The sequence below is a fragment of the Trachurus trachurus genome (genome assembly GCF_905171665.1).
Source record: "Trachurus trachurus genome assembly, chromosome: 15".
In the NCBI taxonomy this organism is placed as follows: Eukaryota; Metazoa; Chordata; class Actinopteri; order Carangiformes; family Carangidae; genus Trachurus; species Trachurus trachurus.
This window is the reverse complement of record NC_139906.1, coordinates 221,272-241,338: the sequence shown is the minus strand read 5'-3', so window position 1 is coordinate 241,338 and position 20,067 is coordinate 221,272. Positions and strand designations below refer to the sequence as shown.

The following is a 20,067-nucleotide window of genomic DNA, read 5'->3' as shown; positions in this document are numbered from 1 at the left end:
TTCCTTTACTCCTATCACAATGAAACTTTACACAATGAAAGTATCTATGAAATGTAACATTTTTTGTATTACAAGTTTCTTTGAAAATGAATTTGAATATGCAAATGAGCCATACACTAATCAAATATGCCTAAAATACACCCGAATAGGCTTTTTTTTCCTTTACTCCTACCACAATGAAACTTTACACAATGAAAATAGACATGAAAAGTAATTTTTTTTGTATTACAAGTTTCTTTGAAAATGGATATGAATATGCAAATGAGCCTTACACTAATCAAATATGCCTAAAATACACCTGAATAGGCTTATTTTTTTTCCTTTACTCCTACCACAATGAAACTTTACACAATGAAAGTAGACATTAAAAGTAACATTGTGAGACTTACAGGACTCGGTCCCCGTCAGGTGGGTCAGGACACGGAAGGACTTGGACTGGGCGTTGCTACGGCGACCGGTCTGGTCCAGGTGGACGGCCTGGTACACCTGAGACGCTCTGTCAACACCTCTACCTGTCGCAGCACTGAGACCCCGCCCCCAAACACACCCAACAACACACCCAACAACACAACAACACAACAACACACAGGTGAGACACACCTGAAGGCCTGAGGGGGGGGGGGGGGGGCAGAACATTCAGCCTGAACCTCAACATGATGGAGTCAATGAACCTGAGTCTGGAGTCAGAGAGAGAGCTGCACACACACACACACACACACACACACACACACACACACACACACACACACACACACACACACACACACACACACACACACACACACACACACACACACACACACACACACAGAGACAAGACACACTGGTGCTGCACAAGAGACGGCTGCACTGGACTGACCCCTGGTTAGGAGGAGGTGAAGGAGGTAGAGGAGGAGGGGGAAGAGGAGGAGGAGGAGGAGGGGGAGGTGGAGGTGAAGGAGGTAAAGGAGGAGGTGAAGGAGGAAGTAGAGGTAGAGGTGTATATTGTGTATTGTGTATACGTATCTCAATGTCATACAATGGTGTGTACATAATACATTTATGTATACAAACTTTGTGCAACATTGGACACACATCTGCATGTGCAGTCGTGTGCTATGGGATGGAGCAGTTTAAGTCGATCCTGCACTTTATTGGGGCATTGTGCGATCAAATTACTTGCAATTAAATTCAATCTTGCACTTATGCACTCGTCACTTTAGCTCATAGCACTTTAACTAGCTCTGTAGCACTTTATAACTCCTCAGTAATCTGTTGGTCCCCTTACCCACTCTTTTAACATCTATGGTCAGTTAACTGCTGGTTTATGGATGTCCTTCATATATGTTTTGTGTAAGATGTCAAGGTGTTTTATTGTCCTAGTCCTGCCTCTTGGACTTTTTATCGTCATTGTTTTTATGTCTAACATCAACCTGCCAATGGGACTGGGGATGGAAATGAGCCACTTGGCTACAACCCCACATATTTACATGTCAATATCCATCAATATGGACTGTTCCCATTTTTTTTTTAAATAAATAAATCTGAAATCTGAGGAGGAGGAAGGAGGAGGTGAAAGAGGTAAAGGAAAGTGGAGGAGGTAGAGGAGGAGGAGGAGGAAGGAGGTGAAGGAGGAGGAGGAAGAGGAGGAAAGTGGAGGAGGTAGAGGAGGTGGTAGAGGAGGTGAAGGAGGAAGAGGAGGAGGTGAAGGAGGAGGAGGTGAAGGAGGTAGAGGAGGTGGTAGAGGAGGTGAAGGAGGAAGAGGAGGAGGTGAAGGAGGAGGAGGTGCTGTGCTCTCATCTCACCCGGCGGTCTCGTGGCCTTTGCTCTGCGTCTGCCCGGCGATGACGTCCATGATGGCGTCCTGTGAGTACATGCTGATGGGCGTGTTGTACTGGGCGTGGATGATGGTTGCCGTGCCGCCCGGCCCCGTCACCTCGATGGGCTGGTGGGTGGAGAGGGCCGAGTTGAAGCCCGCGCTGTGGGGGGGGGGGGGGGGGGGGGGGGGGTGAAGGGGGGGAGGAGGGAGGTGAGGGTGGTGTTGTGATGATGTCATCATGCTCACAGCAGAACACACAGCAGGCGGGGGGGGGGGGGGGGGGGTTGTCACGGGGCTGATGGGAAATGTAGTTCCAGCACAACCACGTCACCACGTCACCACTACTACAGTCTGATGCTGCGTTCGATTGCACTCGGAACTCGGAAAGATCCGGGTCGGAAATTCCGACTTCCGAGGTAAATGCGTTTCATTGGAACCTCTGAAAACGTGGCCGACCACAGTGAGCTGACGTCTTCCGAGCATCAAAAAGTAGCTGCTGCTGCTGGAGAAGAACGTTAGCTGCTTGGGGGAGAGAGAGAAAGAGAAACGCCACTTCTGCAACACACGGTCCTGAACGCAGCAGCGAGGGGAATCCTGCAGCGTCACAGCGAGCCGTGCAGACGTCAACGCGTGGAACTAGGCGATATTCCCTTTTCCATAACTTCTCCCTCACTTAAAGGTACAGTATGTAAGAATGTGGCCAAAAACGGTTACTGCAGTCAAAATACAAACACAGTGATCTGGTTTTTTCTCCCAGTCGTAGCGGCAGCTCAGTGAACCAGACTGAGGCTGAAACACCACTGACGCGGCTGTGACTGGGAGAGAGCGCTAGGTGGCGCTACATGTAAACACGTACATTCAAAACATAAACATGATTTGCAGTCTGCAAAAAAAGATTTTTAATGCAAATACTCTGGCTGTACTATTGTTGTTGGTGAGTTCATCATGTTATATGAACATTATTCCTGAGTCTCTGTGACATATTAGGAGGGTTTTACGGCCAGTTGCTTTAGATTTCTTACATACTGTACCTTTAAATGTCTAGGTTGGAAAATAAATAGCCTAAATAAATAAATACCTCTCGCGGTGTGCGACGCCATATTGCTGTGAAGTAATTCCGACCGACTCGGGCTGCTTGGATGCTACCCGAGTTCCCGAGTCGGAGTTCCGACTTCAAGGGCCGCTCCATTGCATTTTTCCGATTCGGAGGTCGGATCTTTCCGAGTTCCGAGTGCAATCGAACGCAGCATGAGAGCAGCACGCCATGCTGCCACGGCAACAACAAACAAACAAACACCAGATCAACAACAAACAAACAAACACCAGATCAACAACAAACAACAAACACCAGATCAACAACAAACAACAAACACCAGATCAACAACAAAACAACAAACACCAGATCAACAACAAAACAACAAACAAACAGCTGGCGGTATCAGGTACTAACTTTGGAGTAGCAGGAGAGAAAACCTGAGAGAGGAGGAGGAGGAGAGTCAGTACGTCACATTCTGATTGGTCATCATGTTGCTGTAGCAGCATGAAGCTACTCTACGGCTGGTTAGAAACCACATACTACATACTATATACTTCCATACTTCCATACTACATACTTATCGATCAGACAGTATGCAGAGCGTTTACACTGCAGCATACTACATGATGACCCACAATGCATTGCGCTCCTACACTGCAAAAACTCTAATATCTTAACAAGAATATTTGTCTTATTTCTAGTCAAAATAAATCTCATTCTACTAAAAATCAGACTCATCACATTAAAAGCAGCTTGTTTTTAGACACTTTTTACTTCTTTCAAGCTGATTTTCACTTGAAATAAGTAGAAAAATCTGATAGTGGAGCAAGTTTTTCTTTCTTATTACAAGCACAAAAAACTTACTTTAACTGGCAGATTTTTCTACTTATTTCAAGTGAAAATCCGTTTGAAACAAGTGAAAATGATCTAAAAACAAGTTAATTTTTAGGTGATGAGTCTTATTTTAAGTGGAGAGAGATTAGTTTTGACTAGAAATGAGACATTTTGACAAGAAATAAGACAAATATTCTTGGAAAGATGTTGAGTTTTTGCAGTGTACCCCGAGCCAAAGCCTGTTTTCACAACCGCATACTACCATACTGCCTACGACATACTGCGTTAGTATGTCCTGTATACTGAATGTAGGATTCAGTCTACTACTTGAGCAGACCGACACCGTTATCATCGCAGTATGCAGTATACAAGTTTCCCAGAATGCATTTCACAGCAACCGGTAGCAGTAGCTGTAAAACAGGCTAACAGCTGTTTTATTTCCCGCTCTAGCGCTGTAATTATGTAACTTTATTAAGTTTTAATATGTTTTCATGTGAGAAAGTAACTGTTTAGATCCCAAATATACGGCCAGTTGATCCAAACGACGGCTGTTTAGAAGTTTGCTCCGATGTTTTTCAGAGAAGTGAAGCTCTGCAGCGACCGGGACATCACAGAGACAGCAGCCGGTCTGCAGAGCTGCTCGGCCGGCCAACCTCCGTCATCATCCCGGGGGAGAAAACCATCGCTAATTAACTTACCCGCAGGTTTTTAGAGGTTTACCACCGGCTGGTTACATTATTTCTAGGAGATAAATGTTGGTCTCAGTGATGAAATCTAACAGCTGTATCAGTAGCATTAGTTAGTCTGAATGTAAAGTGAAGCTTCAGGTGAAGTGGACAGAAGAGGGTTAACCCCTCGGGCTCAATAAATGTTTTACCATGAACACATCAATCTACATTAAATTGTGTTATATATATTTTATTGTATTATATTATACATTAATTTATAACATGGTCATGGTACAGGTCAAAGATACTTCACTACTCTAAACCGTCGTTGGTTGCGGTTAGAGGTTAGGGGAGCAATGCATTGTGGGATACAGGACACTATGTAGATTTTTTCTGAATCAGTGCGACGTCCGGGAATTTTTCGCACACTGCAGATTTATCTTTTGTTTGTATACTACATACTACTGCTGAATACGTACCGGTACTAGCTGTATATATATAGTCTGTATAGTTATTTCTGTTCACTTCCTGTTTCAGGCGATGACCTCACTACTGTGACATCACTTGATTTATAAGCTGCAGTTACTGTAGCTGTCAATCAGCATTCAATCAATCATCTGTCACTGAGTGTGTGTGTGTGTGTGTGTGTGTGTGTGTGTGTGTGTGTGTGTGTGTGTGTGTGTGTGTGTGTGTGTGTGTGTGTGTGTGTGTGTGTGTGTGTGTACTGTGTGTGTACTGTGTGTGTGTGTGTGTGTGTGTCCAGAAGTTTCCCTGACCTTTTACAGCAGCTCAGAACCAACAGGTGTTTGGCTTCATCACTGACACAGTAACTGAACCACAGTGTGTGTGCGCGTGTGTGTGTGTGTGTGTGTGTGTGTGTGTGCGCGTGTGTGTGTGTGTGTGCGTGTGTGTGTGTGTGTGTGTGCGTGCGTGTGTGCGTGTGTGTGTGTGTGTGTGAGAGAGAGAGATTATGAATCGTTATGGTAACAGCCACATACTCACCTCTCATCACAGCTTTAAAGTGAGTGCTGAAGTGTGTGTATTTTGATCTGTTACTGTGTGTGTGTGTGTGTGTGTGTGTGTGTGTGTGTGTGTGTGTGTGTGTGTGTGTGTGTGTGTGTGTGTGTGTGTGTGGGGAGGGGGGGGGGGGGGGGGGGGGGGCTCAACTTCCTGTCCCTGTAAATGATTATAGAGTGAAGGTTGACGTCAGCTGTGTGTGTGTGTGTGTGTGTGTTGACCTTAGAGAGACACACACTCCTCCTTCATCACTGACTCATCATCATCAGTGTATAAAACTGACCATGTGCCCCCCCCCGCCCCCTCCCCCCCCCCCCCACAGGCTCAACTGTTCAGACTGTTTAGATTATAAGTTGATTCATGTATTAAATCAGGATGTTGACGTGTGACTTTAACCCCGTGCAGCTCAACCACATGGAGGAAGTTTGTCCTGCTCAGGCTGCCGTCCCTCTGACAGGAAACACTGCTGCCTGACACCCCGTCCTGACAGACAGCACCGCGACAGCGACGTGAGCGAGGAAAAGTGATTAGAATGTGTAGCTACTTTTCAATCAGCCTGTCCTGACGCCGCGAGCGACGTCGCGTCGTCCAGCGATGTTGCTCAACCCTGAAATTATCGCTCACTCTGTCTCTATCTGAACGACATTTTGCGGCGGTGTCCCGCCCCTAAACACTTCTTATTGGTTGATAAGTTCACGCTGCTTCCTGTTGACAAGCTAGTTATCAGAGAGAGGAGGATATGAGAGGAAAAAACACTCCAAGATGTGAGAAACAGCAACCAGGAAATGCCAGGAATCTCAGAATAGCGCCGCAAGTTTGTGTAGCTACGTCCCTCGATAATTTGATTGGTTTGGATTCTAAACCAATAGAAAATACTCACGACAAAATCGTCACGCTGCATCAGGACACCCTCACGCGAGTTTTCGCTGCCGCTTCGCTTGCTGCTCGCTGTATGTCAGGACGCGGTGTAAGGGCAGAGATATACTTGCTGTAAACTACGCGTACGCGAGCGCATCATGGCTGCCACGCGTATCCTGCGTCGCGTCACCTCGCGTCGATATGTGCGTTCGGTCGCAGCCGACGCATCAAAGAGACGCAGATTACGTGTGGTAGCCATGATGCGCTCGCGTTCGCGTAGTTTACAGCAAGTATAACGAGGGCTTAACAGACTGTCACACATTGTAACTCTGACTCCGCCAGCTGAGACCGGTCAGACCTCCAGTCCGGTCCGGTCCAGTCCGGTCCGGTCCAGCTCTCTCTCTCTCTCTCTCTCTCTTTCTCTCTGAGCGCCTTCACACCGGGTTGGTTTGGAGGCGTTGTTCTGGAACAGGGAGCGTTTGAACGGTTCCTTTGGTTCAGATGTGAACACAACAATCGGCTCGGATGCAGAACAAAACCAGCAGGTCCAGATCGCTAGAAGGAGGAGGAGGTCTGGGCTCGTTTCCACTGGAGCGCCGGAGCGCTTCGTTTGCAGCAACCGACACAACGACCGACACAACGAGTTCAGATTGAGGATCACTCTGGTCGGCTTCTTCTTCTTTATTTATTTATTTGATCTGGGCCGACAATATCCACAAGTTTCTGAACATCATCTATGGTCAAAACCAGAACCCGGTTTTGCATTTCCGGTGGAATTTTACATTTACGTTTCCATGGTTTTCAGTCGTTGTCATAGTTGCGGTAAACACATGGATCTATTATATCTGGCTTTTAACACGGATGTCAGTCTGTGTGATATCCGTTGTTATACAACAGTTAGTTCCGACCGGTCCAAACCGAGCAATTTGATTGGACAACAAGACATTCCATAGTGCTGATATACAGTATAACAGCACTGGGACTTTTCACAGACATAATCACTCCGCTGTTCAGCTGGACAGGAGCTAAGTCAGAGCCAGGCTCCCCATACAGGAGCTGCTCCATCTCTCTGCTGCTACTGCTGCTGCGGGAGCGTGCCTATGTTCCCTCAGCCCTATGTTCCCTCAGCCCTATGTTCCCTCTGGACTCTCTCTACCTATCTGGACTCTGTCTATCTGGCCTGTCTAGCCTCTACCTGGTCTTTTTACTAAACTTAACCAACTCCTTTCTTCATTGTCTAAACCCAACCAATGGTGGGACCAAAGGGCTGTGGGAATAGGGCCTAATTTTCAGTGACGACAAAAGTTAGAAATGAGGGAACATAGGGCTGAGGGAACATAGGGCTGTGGGAACATAGGGATGACCCCGCTGCTGCTGCTGCTGCTGCTGCTGCTGCTACCCAGCAAACACAAACCGTAATTTCAACGTTGATTTCCGGTTGAAACCAGGTTGATATAAGGTTTGAACGTTTTTCAACCTCTTTTCAACCGTCTAAAAGGCGGTTACAACATCAACGTGGCGCAAAACACATATTTGTTTAATTTTGGTTGATAATCATTTCCGTTGTAGCTCTCAAAAGAGATTGTATTGATTAGATTGACGTTTTTTCTCTAAATGAGGGAGGCGAAATTACGTCTAAACAAAACGTAATTTCAACGCATTAAATGTTTCATAAAATATCACAAATATTGACATATGAGATTTGTGCTGTTAATAGAAAGCTTCCAGTACATCGCAATGGTGATATTTTAATGAATTTATGTCAAATTAGAGGATGCCGTGTACTGCTGTAACGCGCATGCGCAAACACTTAGGCTGAGGAGAGGACTACCTTGACCATAACCGGCTGCTACACTGAGCGAGCTGGAGTGCGGCGAACGAGTCGGTCCTACTCACGCTGCCTGAGTCGTCAAATACAGCATTTTTGGTAAGTGCATGCACTACTGTACAGTATTTCCTATGTTCCAACAAGAAATTATGACCCATTTGTTTCATTTTACGCTGCTAACGATGCGGACGAGGCCGCTCGTTCGGGCATGCTAGCTTAGCAGCAGGTTAGCATGCTAGCTTGTAACGTTTTCATGCTGCGGCCTTGACAAAACTTTCTGCCCGACTACTTGGCGTGTGTTTATAATGTTGGTTCGCTATTGCATGTAATTCTACAATTGGACTGTCGATGTAGCCTTCTAAATTTAATATTCAGGCCATTTTACATCGAAAATACACAGCTGAAAGCGAGGGGCCTGCAAGCTAGGGGAGGGAGTGAATGAGGGATTGTGATGATAAAAAATGGCCCAAAACTTAGTTGTTTGTCCTACAACAACATATAGAGAAAGTATGACCAGTGGGAAAAGGGCACACCCTACTGAAATGGGCTACTGTATGCAAGTAAAAGTAAAGGGGAAAAACAACAACAAAAAAGGGCCTTGAGGGAAACTGTGGTGTACTCTGTGATTAAAGGTAATTTTTGCTAATAATAAAGTTTGTCTATATTACTGAGTGGTTGCACAGTGAAATCCTTGCATCTCATACTTTCTATACTCTTTCCCTAATATTTTAGATGCTGTCATGAGGTTGAATTCCAGCCCCACAGGCAAATGTCAACAGCGCCATGGCAGACCACCTGAAACAGGCTGCAGGGAGGACTAGTGGTGGTTTTGATCCAGCCCTGCATTCCACAACCTTTGTTCTAAACAATTTTATTTAAAGAAGATTTTTTTTTATTGTTTGCAGGGTTGGGGAGTAATGGAATAGTTAATTATTTAAAATACAGTATTTTAAATAGAAAATGAGTAACTGTAATGTGTAACAATTTAAATTTGTGTTTCCTGACACTGTTTCTGTCTCAAGTAAGAGTACTTGAAGGACTTTAATGTGTTATTTGCTCAAGAAGACTTTTTCTGTATATTTTGTGACTCTTTTTCCCCTCAAATATTGCTACTTTTTTCTAGAAAAATCCCCCATGTCTGATTGTTAGTGTTGTACTGTATTGTCATATTTCATAGATGTGTCTGTATTCAAAGCAGAAGTAAGTGGTCCGGTCGTTTTCGCTAATGCTGCGTTCCAGGCAGGCTTTTCAAATCGTAAATTACAGCTTCAAGTCACAACCTACGACTTTGTAGCGTTCCAGGCAACCCACTCCAGATCTCCAGACTACCAGATCAAACTGGTACAACTTCACAGGTCGGAAAAACAGGAGTTACGAGTTGCCTTGAACGCACCATAACAGTCCTCGTCCCTACGTCGCCACATTCACGGCGTCCCTTGGCTGCACACACAGCCCTGCATGCCGTTCTCTCTCCTCATTGGATAAAAACTGTAGGATACGATAAATGTTTTCTCTTCGGCTCAGAGCAGAGCAGAGTGACTGACAGACCCATGTTTCAGTCCAAACACTCTATGTAAGTGATTGCTGTCGGAAGATAGAACTATTTAAGACTTATATTAACACAAATATATCACTTACTTCTGCTTTAACACTGTTGATTTTCAATATTTGAATAAATTCAAGTTTATTGTAGCCTTTGTCCTTACTGTAAACTAAATGCTGGTGGTGTATCCTATAGTCAGCAACTATATATTACAGTGAGCATTTTTACGTTTAATAGACGTTTAAAAAACGTCTATGTTCAAAACTAGTTCAAAATTGGTTGAAAAGTGAAAGTTTTTTCACCGGCTATATGTAGACGTTTAATGAACGTTCATATTTAGACCACATTTAAATGTCTTTTGCAATAGTGCTTTAAAATGAGAAATTTAGACAAAATGTACTAGTTATGATCTACCATAACAATATACTATGTATGCGCACTAAATAAGGAGAAAATTTTAAATATAGCATTTCCTGGTGAAATATGGTTTATACGTGAACGTTGAATAGACGTCCACAAATAGCCGTTGAAAAAACTTTCACTTTTGAACCAATTCTGAACGTCTTTTCAACGGTCGGCATAAACGTTTTTTAAACGTCTTTTCAACCAAAAAATGTTTGCTGGGTACAGTTATAAACGGACCTGAACATTAAAACCTGGACCTGACCTGGTCCGTCTAATTGGAGATAAATCTCTACTAAACCCGGCTGGGGAAAAAATCGCCGCGGGGGCAACTACGTTTTGACGGTGATGTGTTTTGATATTAGCGTTAGCTGTTGTTAGCCACGTAGCTCAGCTACTTAGCTTCAACTGTGTTTATATTGATTACATAGCAGATAAACAAATGTAATACGGTATCGATAACGTCTCTGTGTCTTCACGCTGGTCCTGTTGCTCCGGTGCTGATCAGACACGGGCTCAGAACCAGAACCAGCACTGGAAGCAGCTCGGTGGAGAAGCTTGTAGCTAGTAGCAAGCTAGTTTAATGTTTATGTGTTGCCTGGCAACAGCCTTGTCTCTCTTCCAGTTGCGGAACTATTTCTGTTGGCGGAGCTAAATTAAATAAACAAACAAATCATAATCTCTTGTAGTTTATTACTGTTCTAAAAATGCGCTCGTAGCACTGTTGTATAAAAGCAATATCACACTCGAGGTCGTGCTGTTCAGCACGGTGTGATTATCTGACCGAATCACAGCCGTGCTGATATACAGTACAACAGCACTCCCTCTTGTGTGATATTGCTTAATTAAAAGCTGCTGTGATGATCCATGCGTTTTACACATTTTCATTGAAAAAAAAAAAAATCCATGCATTTACCGCGACTACTGAAACCATGGAAACGTAAACATAAAATTCCACCGGAAGAGCAAAAAACCGGCAAAACCAGCTTATGTTTTTAACGTTCGGAAAAAGGTGGACACACAGATGACTCAGGTCGGGTCTGGGCTTCAACCGCGGTTCGGACCGGGTCAGATTTTAATTTTCTGGGCCGTTGAGATTTTTCATGGTTTTCATTTTTCCCCGGTAACCAGCTTGGAACTGTTGCCGTGGGAACACAAACGACCCCCCACACACAGAGTGCAACAGTTGTTTGAGTTTAGCTGCTGAATCGGAACAAAGCGAACGAACCACAGGTGTGAAAACGCCCTCAGACTCCAGCAGGTTCAAACCCTGAATGTTCTGACGAGCCCCAACCCCTCCCCCTCCTGTTCAGGGTCAAAGGTCAGGGTCGGGTCATGAGGCTGTGATGTGTCGGTCACATGTCAGCACAAAGTGGGAGGAGCTTCAGAGGCCGAGGTTTGATGACGTTCTGATGGCTTCATCAGCAGAAACCTGAGACTTTTACACGTCCAGTTACAAGTTCTTAAACGACCTTTAAAGGGATAGTTCGACATTTTGGCAAATTGTCCCATTGCCATAATCCCTATAGCAGTAGGTTCGTTACCTTTAATTGTCGGTGCAAGCTATTTTTAGAACGGCGGAGCAGAGCCGTGAGCTGCTCAGAGCTACGCTACGGAGGCTCATTATGGGATTGTGAGCTGCACATTCACCACACTATGAGATAATAACACAACGTTACCACACAGAGTTGTTTTAGAGGTAAATACAGAGACTGTTGATGAAAAACTGTCCCTGAAGGCAACGCGCATCGGCGGTTTTGCATGAATTTCCCTCTAAAACAACTCTGTGTGGTAACGTTGTGTTATTATCTCATAGCGTGGTGAATGTGTAGCTCACAACTTTTCCACGACAGCGTTTTTGAGTTGTTGGATTGTGTATTTGATGAGTTTGATGAGGGAAACAAAGAAATCCCATAATGAGCCTCCGTAGCGTAGCTCTGAGCAGCTCACGGCTCTGCTCCGCCATTCTAAAAACAGCTTGCACCGACAATTAAAGGTAACTAACCTACTGCTATGACTATAGGGATTATGGTGATGGGCCAATTTGACTAAATGTTGAACTATCCCTTTAAGCTGCGGCGGCGGCGGCTCCACCTCTCACTGTGAAGCCCCTCCCACACTGACACGTGGCCCCGCCCCCTGGGCTCCACCTACCCTGCAGGCCGACCCGCCTGAATGTCCGCCATCTCCCTCAGAGTCTCCTCTGAGTACAGGCCGACGGGAGAGTTATACTGCTTCCTGTGGGCGGGGCTTCCTGCTGCTGGCCCCGCCCCCGCTGCTGGCCCCGCCCCCGCTGCCTCTACAGGACAGGAGGGGGCGCTGCAGGCCGACAGGCCGCCATTGATCTGCTCTGACTGAGGCTTCAGGTGGAGGAGGGGGATCGGGAGGAGACGAGGGAGGGGGCAGAGAACTGATCAATATGTGATCAATGTGTTTTATTGATCTACTGTTGGTTTTCTGAATCTTTAACAAACATCCTGTTGATTAAAGTATTGATTATCAGAATCTGATCAACGTTTAAAGTCTCAGTGCAGCTCATCTTTCAACTGTTTGTTTTTATTATTAATATTGAGGACTATTATCAATATCTAATCAATATCTCAGACATTTATTTATATAAATGTCTCCCTCTGATCAGGAATTCATCATATTGATTGATCATTAAGAATTATTCCCTTGGATACAGTCATGTTTGACTTTTCAAGTTTAATCTGTTCATTCTCCCTGTGGCCACTGGGGGGCAGCAGTCCACTGTGTGTGTGTGTGTGTGTGTGCCTCAGCAGCAGTGCATTCTGGGTATTGTAGGTTCTGGTACCTGTTGGTGAGGGATCATGGGGAAAGCAGCAGCGTCCATCCTCGGCGGCGGCATCGGACGCTTCGACCTGCAGCAGGGAATCGAACAGGTGATGAAGGAGGCCGCTGCCGTTCACAGCAAAGATATTCAATATACAGAAAGATCCTCCATGATAGAAACAGTTTCACTTCCTGTCTCTCTAAATGGGCGTGGCCAACCGTCAGTTTCACTTCCTGTCTCTCTAAATGGGCGTGGCCAACCATCAGTTTCACTTCCTGTCTTTCTAAATGGGCGTGGCCAACGGTCAGTTTCACTTCCTGTCTCTCTAAATGGGCGTGGCCAACCGTCAGTTTCACTTCCTGTCTCTCTAAATGGGCGTGGCCAACGGTCAGTTTCACTTCCTGTCTCTCTAAATGGGCGTGGCCAACCGTCAGTTTCACTTCCTGTCTCTCTAAATGGGCGTGGCCAACCGTCAGTTTCACTTCCTGTCTCTCTAAATGGGCGTGGCCAACGGTCAGTTTCACTTCCTGTCTCTCTAAATGGGCGTGGCCAACCGTCAGTTTCACTTCCTGTCTCTCTAAATGGGCGTGGCCAACCGTCACCACCTCGTCTGTGAACGTGTGTGTGGATTTATACAATCTGTAGGTAGATGAAAGTGAGATATTTATATTTTCTTATGATAACATTAAATATTTACACTACTAACAGTCATATTTAGCATGATGAAAATAATTTAAATCATTTTCACGGGAGTTTGTGGCCGTTTGTTTGACGTTGCCTAGGAGATCTGTGTCGTCGTAGAGACAGAGACAGGTCTGGAACAAAGTGGATTTTCTCCTGATGTGTCCGTCTGAAAGTTGTCATTTTGGTGTCAAACTGTTCAGAAGAGATGTGGCTTGTGACAAATGAGTCCAACATTTACTTCAGTGACTGTGGGGAGAAAGGACAGACCATAATCTGTGTTCACGTTAAATTGTCCCATTGGAGTCAATACACTCTATGCTGCCTCTGGTCTCCCTAAAGGGGCGTGGCCGAGCAGAAGCCTAGTGACATCATACAGGAAGCTGACTGCTCATGGGGGGGCGGGGTTTATCCACCACTTTCCGGAGAATGACGCTGGGTGTTGCCATGACACTCCATTCCACCGTTACTATATTGTTGATAGCATAGACTGGTTGATAGACATTGGCCGTGACGACTTTATTTATAATCATCACCTAATTTTAAAACTCACGGAGTAGTTTCATGTCGTGTCCCACAACGGGAGGGTTTTAACAGCTGACAAAAACGTGCACACAGAAATAGTAATGTTTGTTCAATAATTAGTTTTATAGACTTAACAAACATCAGATTTAGTCAAAACGGTTTTGGCAGCCCGGAGCCCCCACATGTGGTACCTACACCGGTGGCTAACGCTACCAGTTAGCCGCTCGCTAGAATGCTACTAAAACAGACTTCCGTTGTGGTGTGACGCAATGGATCATGGGAAAATAAAGTGGTGGATAGACCGCCTTTGTTAACAGTGAAACAGACTCAGCTCTGACGCTGCTACTTCCTGTTCTGCTACGGTGGCCCGGAGGCTCAGAGCTCAGCCGGCGCCTCGGGGGCCACCGTAGCGCCACCGTAGCGTCACCGTAGCAACACACACGCCTCCTCACTTGGACATGGTGAGCGCCAGGCTGTAGCTCGCCATCTTGATCTTGTTCTGCGCCTCCAGGTGCGTCATCCCGTCGGTGCCGACGCCGTCGATGGCCACGATGACATCACCCTGGAGCAGGTTCCCCTGAGCCGCCTTGCTGCCGGGGGTGATCTAACACACACACACACACACACACACACACACACACACACACACACACACACACACACACAGAAGAAGACACATGTACTGGTCAGCAGCTGTTCACATGGAGCCAGATGTTCAGACTAGAACCAGTTCAGAGTCCAAACTGAGTGAACTGCTCCTTTAAAGGGACAATGAGGAGTTTTGTTAAAGTGAAGTGTTTTCACTACATTTATGAGCCTCCGCACCGTGAAATTCTTTGACCGGTGCAAGACAGACTCATGTTTTCATTCATCAAGAATTAAAGTCAGAGGTTGGAAGACGATCACATACCGTCGTAGTTCCCACCATAAACGGAGATTCGGCGGCGTTATTCTCATGACTCGCCACGAAACCGAAAGTAAAGAAACGCTGGTCGGCTCGCCCAGCATTTCCACCACCACTAATAATAACAAAATAACCATAGAGACAAAACCATAGATTTATCTAAAATGGACCATTAACAAGTGGTAACGGAGATTCATCCACATTAATATCATACTTTTTTATTGTCGCGGAATTTTTCGTTCTGTCGACGGAGAAACTCCTCGTTGTCCCTTTAAACCAGGACAGCTGTACACACACTGCCCCCCCCCACCAGCTATTCTGGCTGCAGCCTGACCTCTGACCTCTGACCTCTGATGGAGGGGGGGGGGGGGGGGGGGGGGGGCTGACACATCAGTGTAAAAATGAACTCATCCTTTAATCTGTGTGTGCGTCTGTGGAGAATAACAGAGACACAGGAGAAGCTGCAGGATTAACACACACACACACACACACACAGACACACACACACACAGACACAGACACACACAGACACACACACACACAGACACACACACACACACACACACAGACACACACACACACAGACACACACACACACACACACACAGACACACACACACACAGACACACACACACACACACAGACACACACACACAGACACACACACACACACACACACACACACAGTAATAAAGGTCACACTGAGCTCTGATGCTTCTTATCTTTGCTTTGACATTTTCCCTGAATGTGTCTAATGGAGGAGAGAAACCCCGTTTCCCTGGAGACCAGCTGACAGCTGTTAGCCGTTAGCTGACGCTGTTAGCCGTTAGCTAACAGCTGTTAGCCGTTAGCTGACAGCTGTTAGCCGTTAGCTGACGCTGTTAGCCGTTAGCTGACAGCTGTTAGCCGTTAGCTGACGCTGTTAGCTGGAGACCGTGAGCACGTGACGTCACGGTCCTGGGAAGTCGCTGTGGAACGTCCACTGAGCGCCAGAAAGACGAGAGGCAGAGCCGCCACAGTTTAAAATCAAGGAAAGTAACAAAGTGATTTTCTCTGAGCTTTTTATCATTCGAATTTTGGGGGAACTATCTCTTAAAGTCAACATGCAGCTACATCATGACATCATGACCTGACAGAATTACAACCTAATTTTTACTCCCGCGTGGACTCGACTCTTACCCACGGATCATGAGAAGCTCTGTTATCTCTCTGTCTGGTCAGAGCTGTGACATGATGATCGAGTCCACGACGTCACTTAAATTAGCGGGTTGACCTGGGTGTAATGTTCCCACTGCGAGCCGATTAAAACCCAGGTCGGTGACCCTTTCCCACTGCGGTCAGAAGCCGATGGTTAGCGGGTTTAAACAGGTTTTTTGGGTTAAAGGGTAATTGCCATTATTTTTTTTTACAATCTGGACCTTATTTCTATCATAAAATGCGATCATTTCCTCCCCCAGATAACTTTGGTGTCATTCCAAGTGGTTGTGATGAAATGAGCTCCAGCCGAGAGGCGCGTATATCCGTATAATGGAGTCTACAGGGCAGCAGAATGCAGCCTCTAAATAACACATTATCTGCAGAGAAACTCCTTCATTTCACCAATATTTAGTTCTGATAGGCTAGTGCTATTCCCCTCTGAGTCCGGGGTTAGCTGTTATCAACATCCGGGGTCTGTAGGTTGACCTGCTGACCTCTGACCTGGATGATGTCATCTCTGAGCGCCGCGCGGCTCATTCTGATAATAATCATTCTGCTTCGGCATTCGGGTCCATTTTTATCTCAACTAGCCGGAGCTTTAGTGAGTCCAGGTTGAGGAGAGGAAGCCTGTGGAAGCTGAACTTCATCCAGCTGCTCATTTTGTTCTGACAAGTCACAAACACACAGAAACCAACCGTAGCATTAGCGGTAGCAACAAGCCGCGCCATGTTGATAACAGCTAACCCCGGACTCAGAGGGGAATAGCACTAGCCTATCACAACTAAATCTTGGTGAAATGAAGGAGTTTCTCTGCAGATACCTGCCTCTCACAGGAAGTGATGTCATCACATGCTGTAGAACGGTACAGTAAACCTGCTTTTATCACACTGTAACAGTAGCTGTGTGTGTGTGTGTGTGTGTGTGTGTGCGCGTGCGTGTGTGTGTGTGTGTGTGTGTGTGTGTGTGTGTGTGTGTGTGTGTGTGTGTGTGTGTGTGTGTGTGTGTGTGACCTTCGGAGGCTAAAAACAGCATCCTGTCTGTCAGCAGCTGCAGCTTCTCTCTGTCACTCTGTGTGCAAAGGATTCTGGGAACAGTCAGATAACGCTCTGCAGAAGCTGATTAACTCAGTCACTTCAGATTCTGGTTCTGGACCTGGACCTCTTCACCTCAGACCCTCTATGATCCGGTTCTGTCCAGCTAAAACTGGACCGTCCAATCAGAGCGCGGCATGTAGTGTCCAGCTACAACTGGACCGTCCAATCAGAGCGTGGCATGTAGAGCAGCTTCCTGTGGGCCTGACATGGTCAAAATAAATATCTTCAGGTTTCTATCTGTCAGTCAAACCAGTAGCAGCACACGCCTGTATGTTTCCATGACAACCTGAAGCTACCTGAGGATACTTGAAGATACCTGAAGCTATTTGAAGCTACTTGAAGCTACTTGAAGCTACTTGAAGATACCTGTAGTTACCTGTAGTTACCTGAAGATACCTGAAGCTATTTGAAGCTACCTGAAGCTACCTGAGGATACATGAGGCTACTTGAAGATACCTGAAGCTACTTGAAGATACCTGTAGTTACCTGAAGATACCTGAGGATACTTGAAGCTACTTGAAGATACCTGAAGCTACTTGAAGATACCTGTAGTTACCTGAAGATACCTGAGGATACTTGAAGCTACTTGAAGATACCTGTAGTTACCTGAAGCTACTTGAAGATACCTGAAGCTACCTGAAGATACCTGAGGATACTTGAAGCTACTTGAAGCTACTTGAAGCTATTTGAAGATACCTGAAGCTACTTGAGGCTACTTGAAGATACCTGAGGATACTTGAGGCTACCTGGAGATACCTGAAGCTACTTGAAGATACCTGAGGATACTTGAGGCTACCTGAAGATACCTGAAGCTACTTGAAGCTACCTGAAGCTACTTGAAGCTACCTGAAGCTACTTGAGGCTACCTGAAGCTATTTGAAGATACCTGAAGCTACTTGAGGCTACCTGAAGATACCTGAAGCTACTTGAGGCTACCTGAAGCTACTTGAGGCTACCTGAAGCTACTTGAGGCTACCTGAAGATACCTGAAGCTACTTGAAGCTACCTGAAGCTACTTGAAGATACCTGAGGATACTTGAAGATACCTGAAGCTACTTGAAGATACCTGAGGATACTTGAAGATACCTGAGGATACTTGAAGATACCTGAAGCTACTTGAAGCTATTTGAAGATACCTGTAGTTACCTGAAGATACCTGAAGCTACCTGAAGATACCTGAGGCTACTTGAGGCTACCTGAAGATACCTGAGGCTATTTGAGGCTACCTGAAGATACCTGAAGCTACCTGATGATACTTGAGGCTATTTGAAGCTACCTGAAGATACCTGAAGCTACCTGAGGCTACTTGAGACTACCTGAAGATACCTGAAGCTACCCGAGGATACTTGAGGCTATTTGAAGATACCTGAAGCTACCTGAGGCTACTTGAGGCTACCTGAAGATATCTGAAGCTACCTGAGGCTACTTGAAGCTATTTGAAGCTACCTGAAGCTACCTGAGGCTACCTGAAGCTACTTGAAGCTACCTGAAGCTACCTGAGGCTACCTGAAGCTACTTGAAGCTATTTGAAGCTACCTGAAGCTACTTGAGGCTACTTGAGGCTACCTGAAGATACCTGAAGCTATTTGAAGCTACCTGAAGCTACTTGAGGCTACCTGAAGCTACTTGAGGATACCTGAAGCTACCTGATGATACTTGAGGCTGTTTGAAGACACCTGAAGATACCTGAAGATACCTGAGGATACTTGAGGCTACCTGAAGACACCTGAAGATACCTGAAGCTACCTGAGGATACTTGAGGCTACCTGAAGCTACCTGAAGCTACCTGAAGATACCTGAGGATACTTGAGGCTACTTGAAGATACCAGAAGCTACTTGAAGATACCTGAAGCTACTTGAAGATACTTGAGGCTACTTGAAGCTACTTGAGGCTACCTGAAGATACCTGAAGATACCTGAAGATACCTGAGGATACTTGAGGCTACCTGAAGATACCTGAAGCTACCTGAAGATACCTGAGGCTATCTGAAGCTACCTGAAGCTACTTGAAGATACCTGAAGATACTTGAGGCTACTTGAGGCTACCTGAAGCTACTTGAAGATACTTGAGGCTACTTGAGGCTACCTGAAGCTACCTGAAGCTACCCGAAGCTACCTGAGACTACTTGAAGATACCTGAAGATACTTGAGGCTACTTGAGGCTACCTGAAGCTACTTGAAGATACCTGTAGTTACCTGAAGCTACTTGAAGATACCTGAAGCTACTTGAGACTACCTAAAGCTTCCGCAGGCTACTTGAAGCTACCTGAAGCTACCTAAAGATACTTGAAGCTACTTGAAGATACCTGAAGATACCTGAGGATACCTGAGGATACTTGAGGCTACTTGAAGATACCTGAAGCTACCTGTAGCATCATTCATCTGATTTAATACACTTTTATTGTCCCCATTCACAAGCATTCAAACAAATGTCACAATCAGGAACATGACACAGTCCATCAGTCATCCTCAACATGACCATAAGATAAATGAACGATAAATAACGTGGTGACATATTGCACAGCCCTCCTGTAGCCTACATGCCAAACTACAATACTCTACATATCCGCATTGACAGTTCTAATAGACATAGGAATGAAGGAGTTTAGAAAGGGTTTAGCCTGTTCCAGGGGACACTGTATCTCCTGCTGGACAGCAGCAGCTGAAACTCAGAATAAAGAAAGTGAGACGGGTCAGAGACTATTTTCTGTGCCTGTCTCATTATAGACTGCTCATAAATGGACTGAAGGGACGAATGATCTTTAACTCCCATTATTTTCATGTTGTACCAGACGGCCAATCTGTGCTTTCAATTATACGGACAAATTACCGTACCAGGCTGTCATTCTGACAATACTCTCAGGTGTGGAATGATGGAACAACATGA

At 45.6% G+C, this 20,067-nt stretch overlaps 2 protein-coding genes across 2 annotated transcripts in view; both read right to left on the bottom strand.

Annotated features, from left to right (window-relative positions):
- The window catches only part of mea1 (male-enhanced antigen 1), a 272,028-nt gene that overhangs the window by 243,602 nt on the left and 8,359 nt on the right, over positions 1–20,067 (bottom strand). The window lies entirely within an intron of this gene.
- LOC310997952 (LIM domain-binding protein 3-like) overlaps positions 1–20,067 on the bottom strand; it is a 34,959-nt gene that overhangs the window by 10,226 nt on the left and 4,666 nt on the right. The window contains 4 exon segments of the mRNA XM_083987805.1: positions 1,785–1,958; positions 3,249–3,271; positions 12,800–12,866; positions 14,437–14,588. Coding sequence (XP_083843931.1) covers positions 1,785–1,958; positions 3,249–3,271; positions 12,800–12,866; positions 14,437–14,588 — 416 coding nt within the window.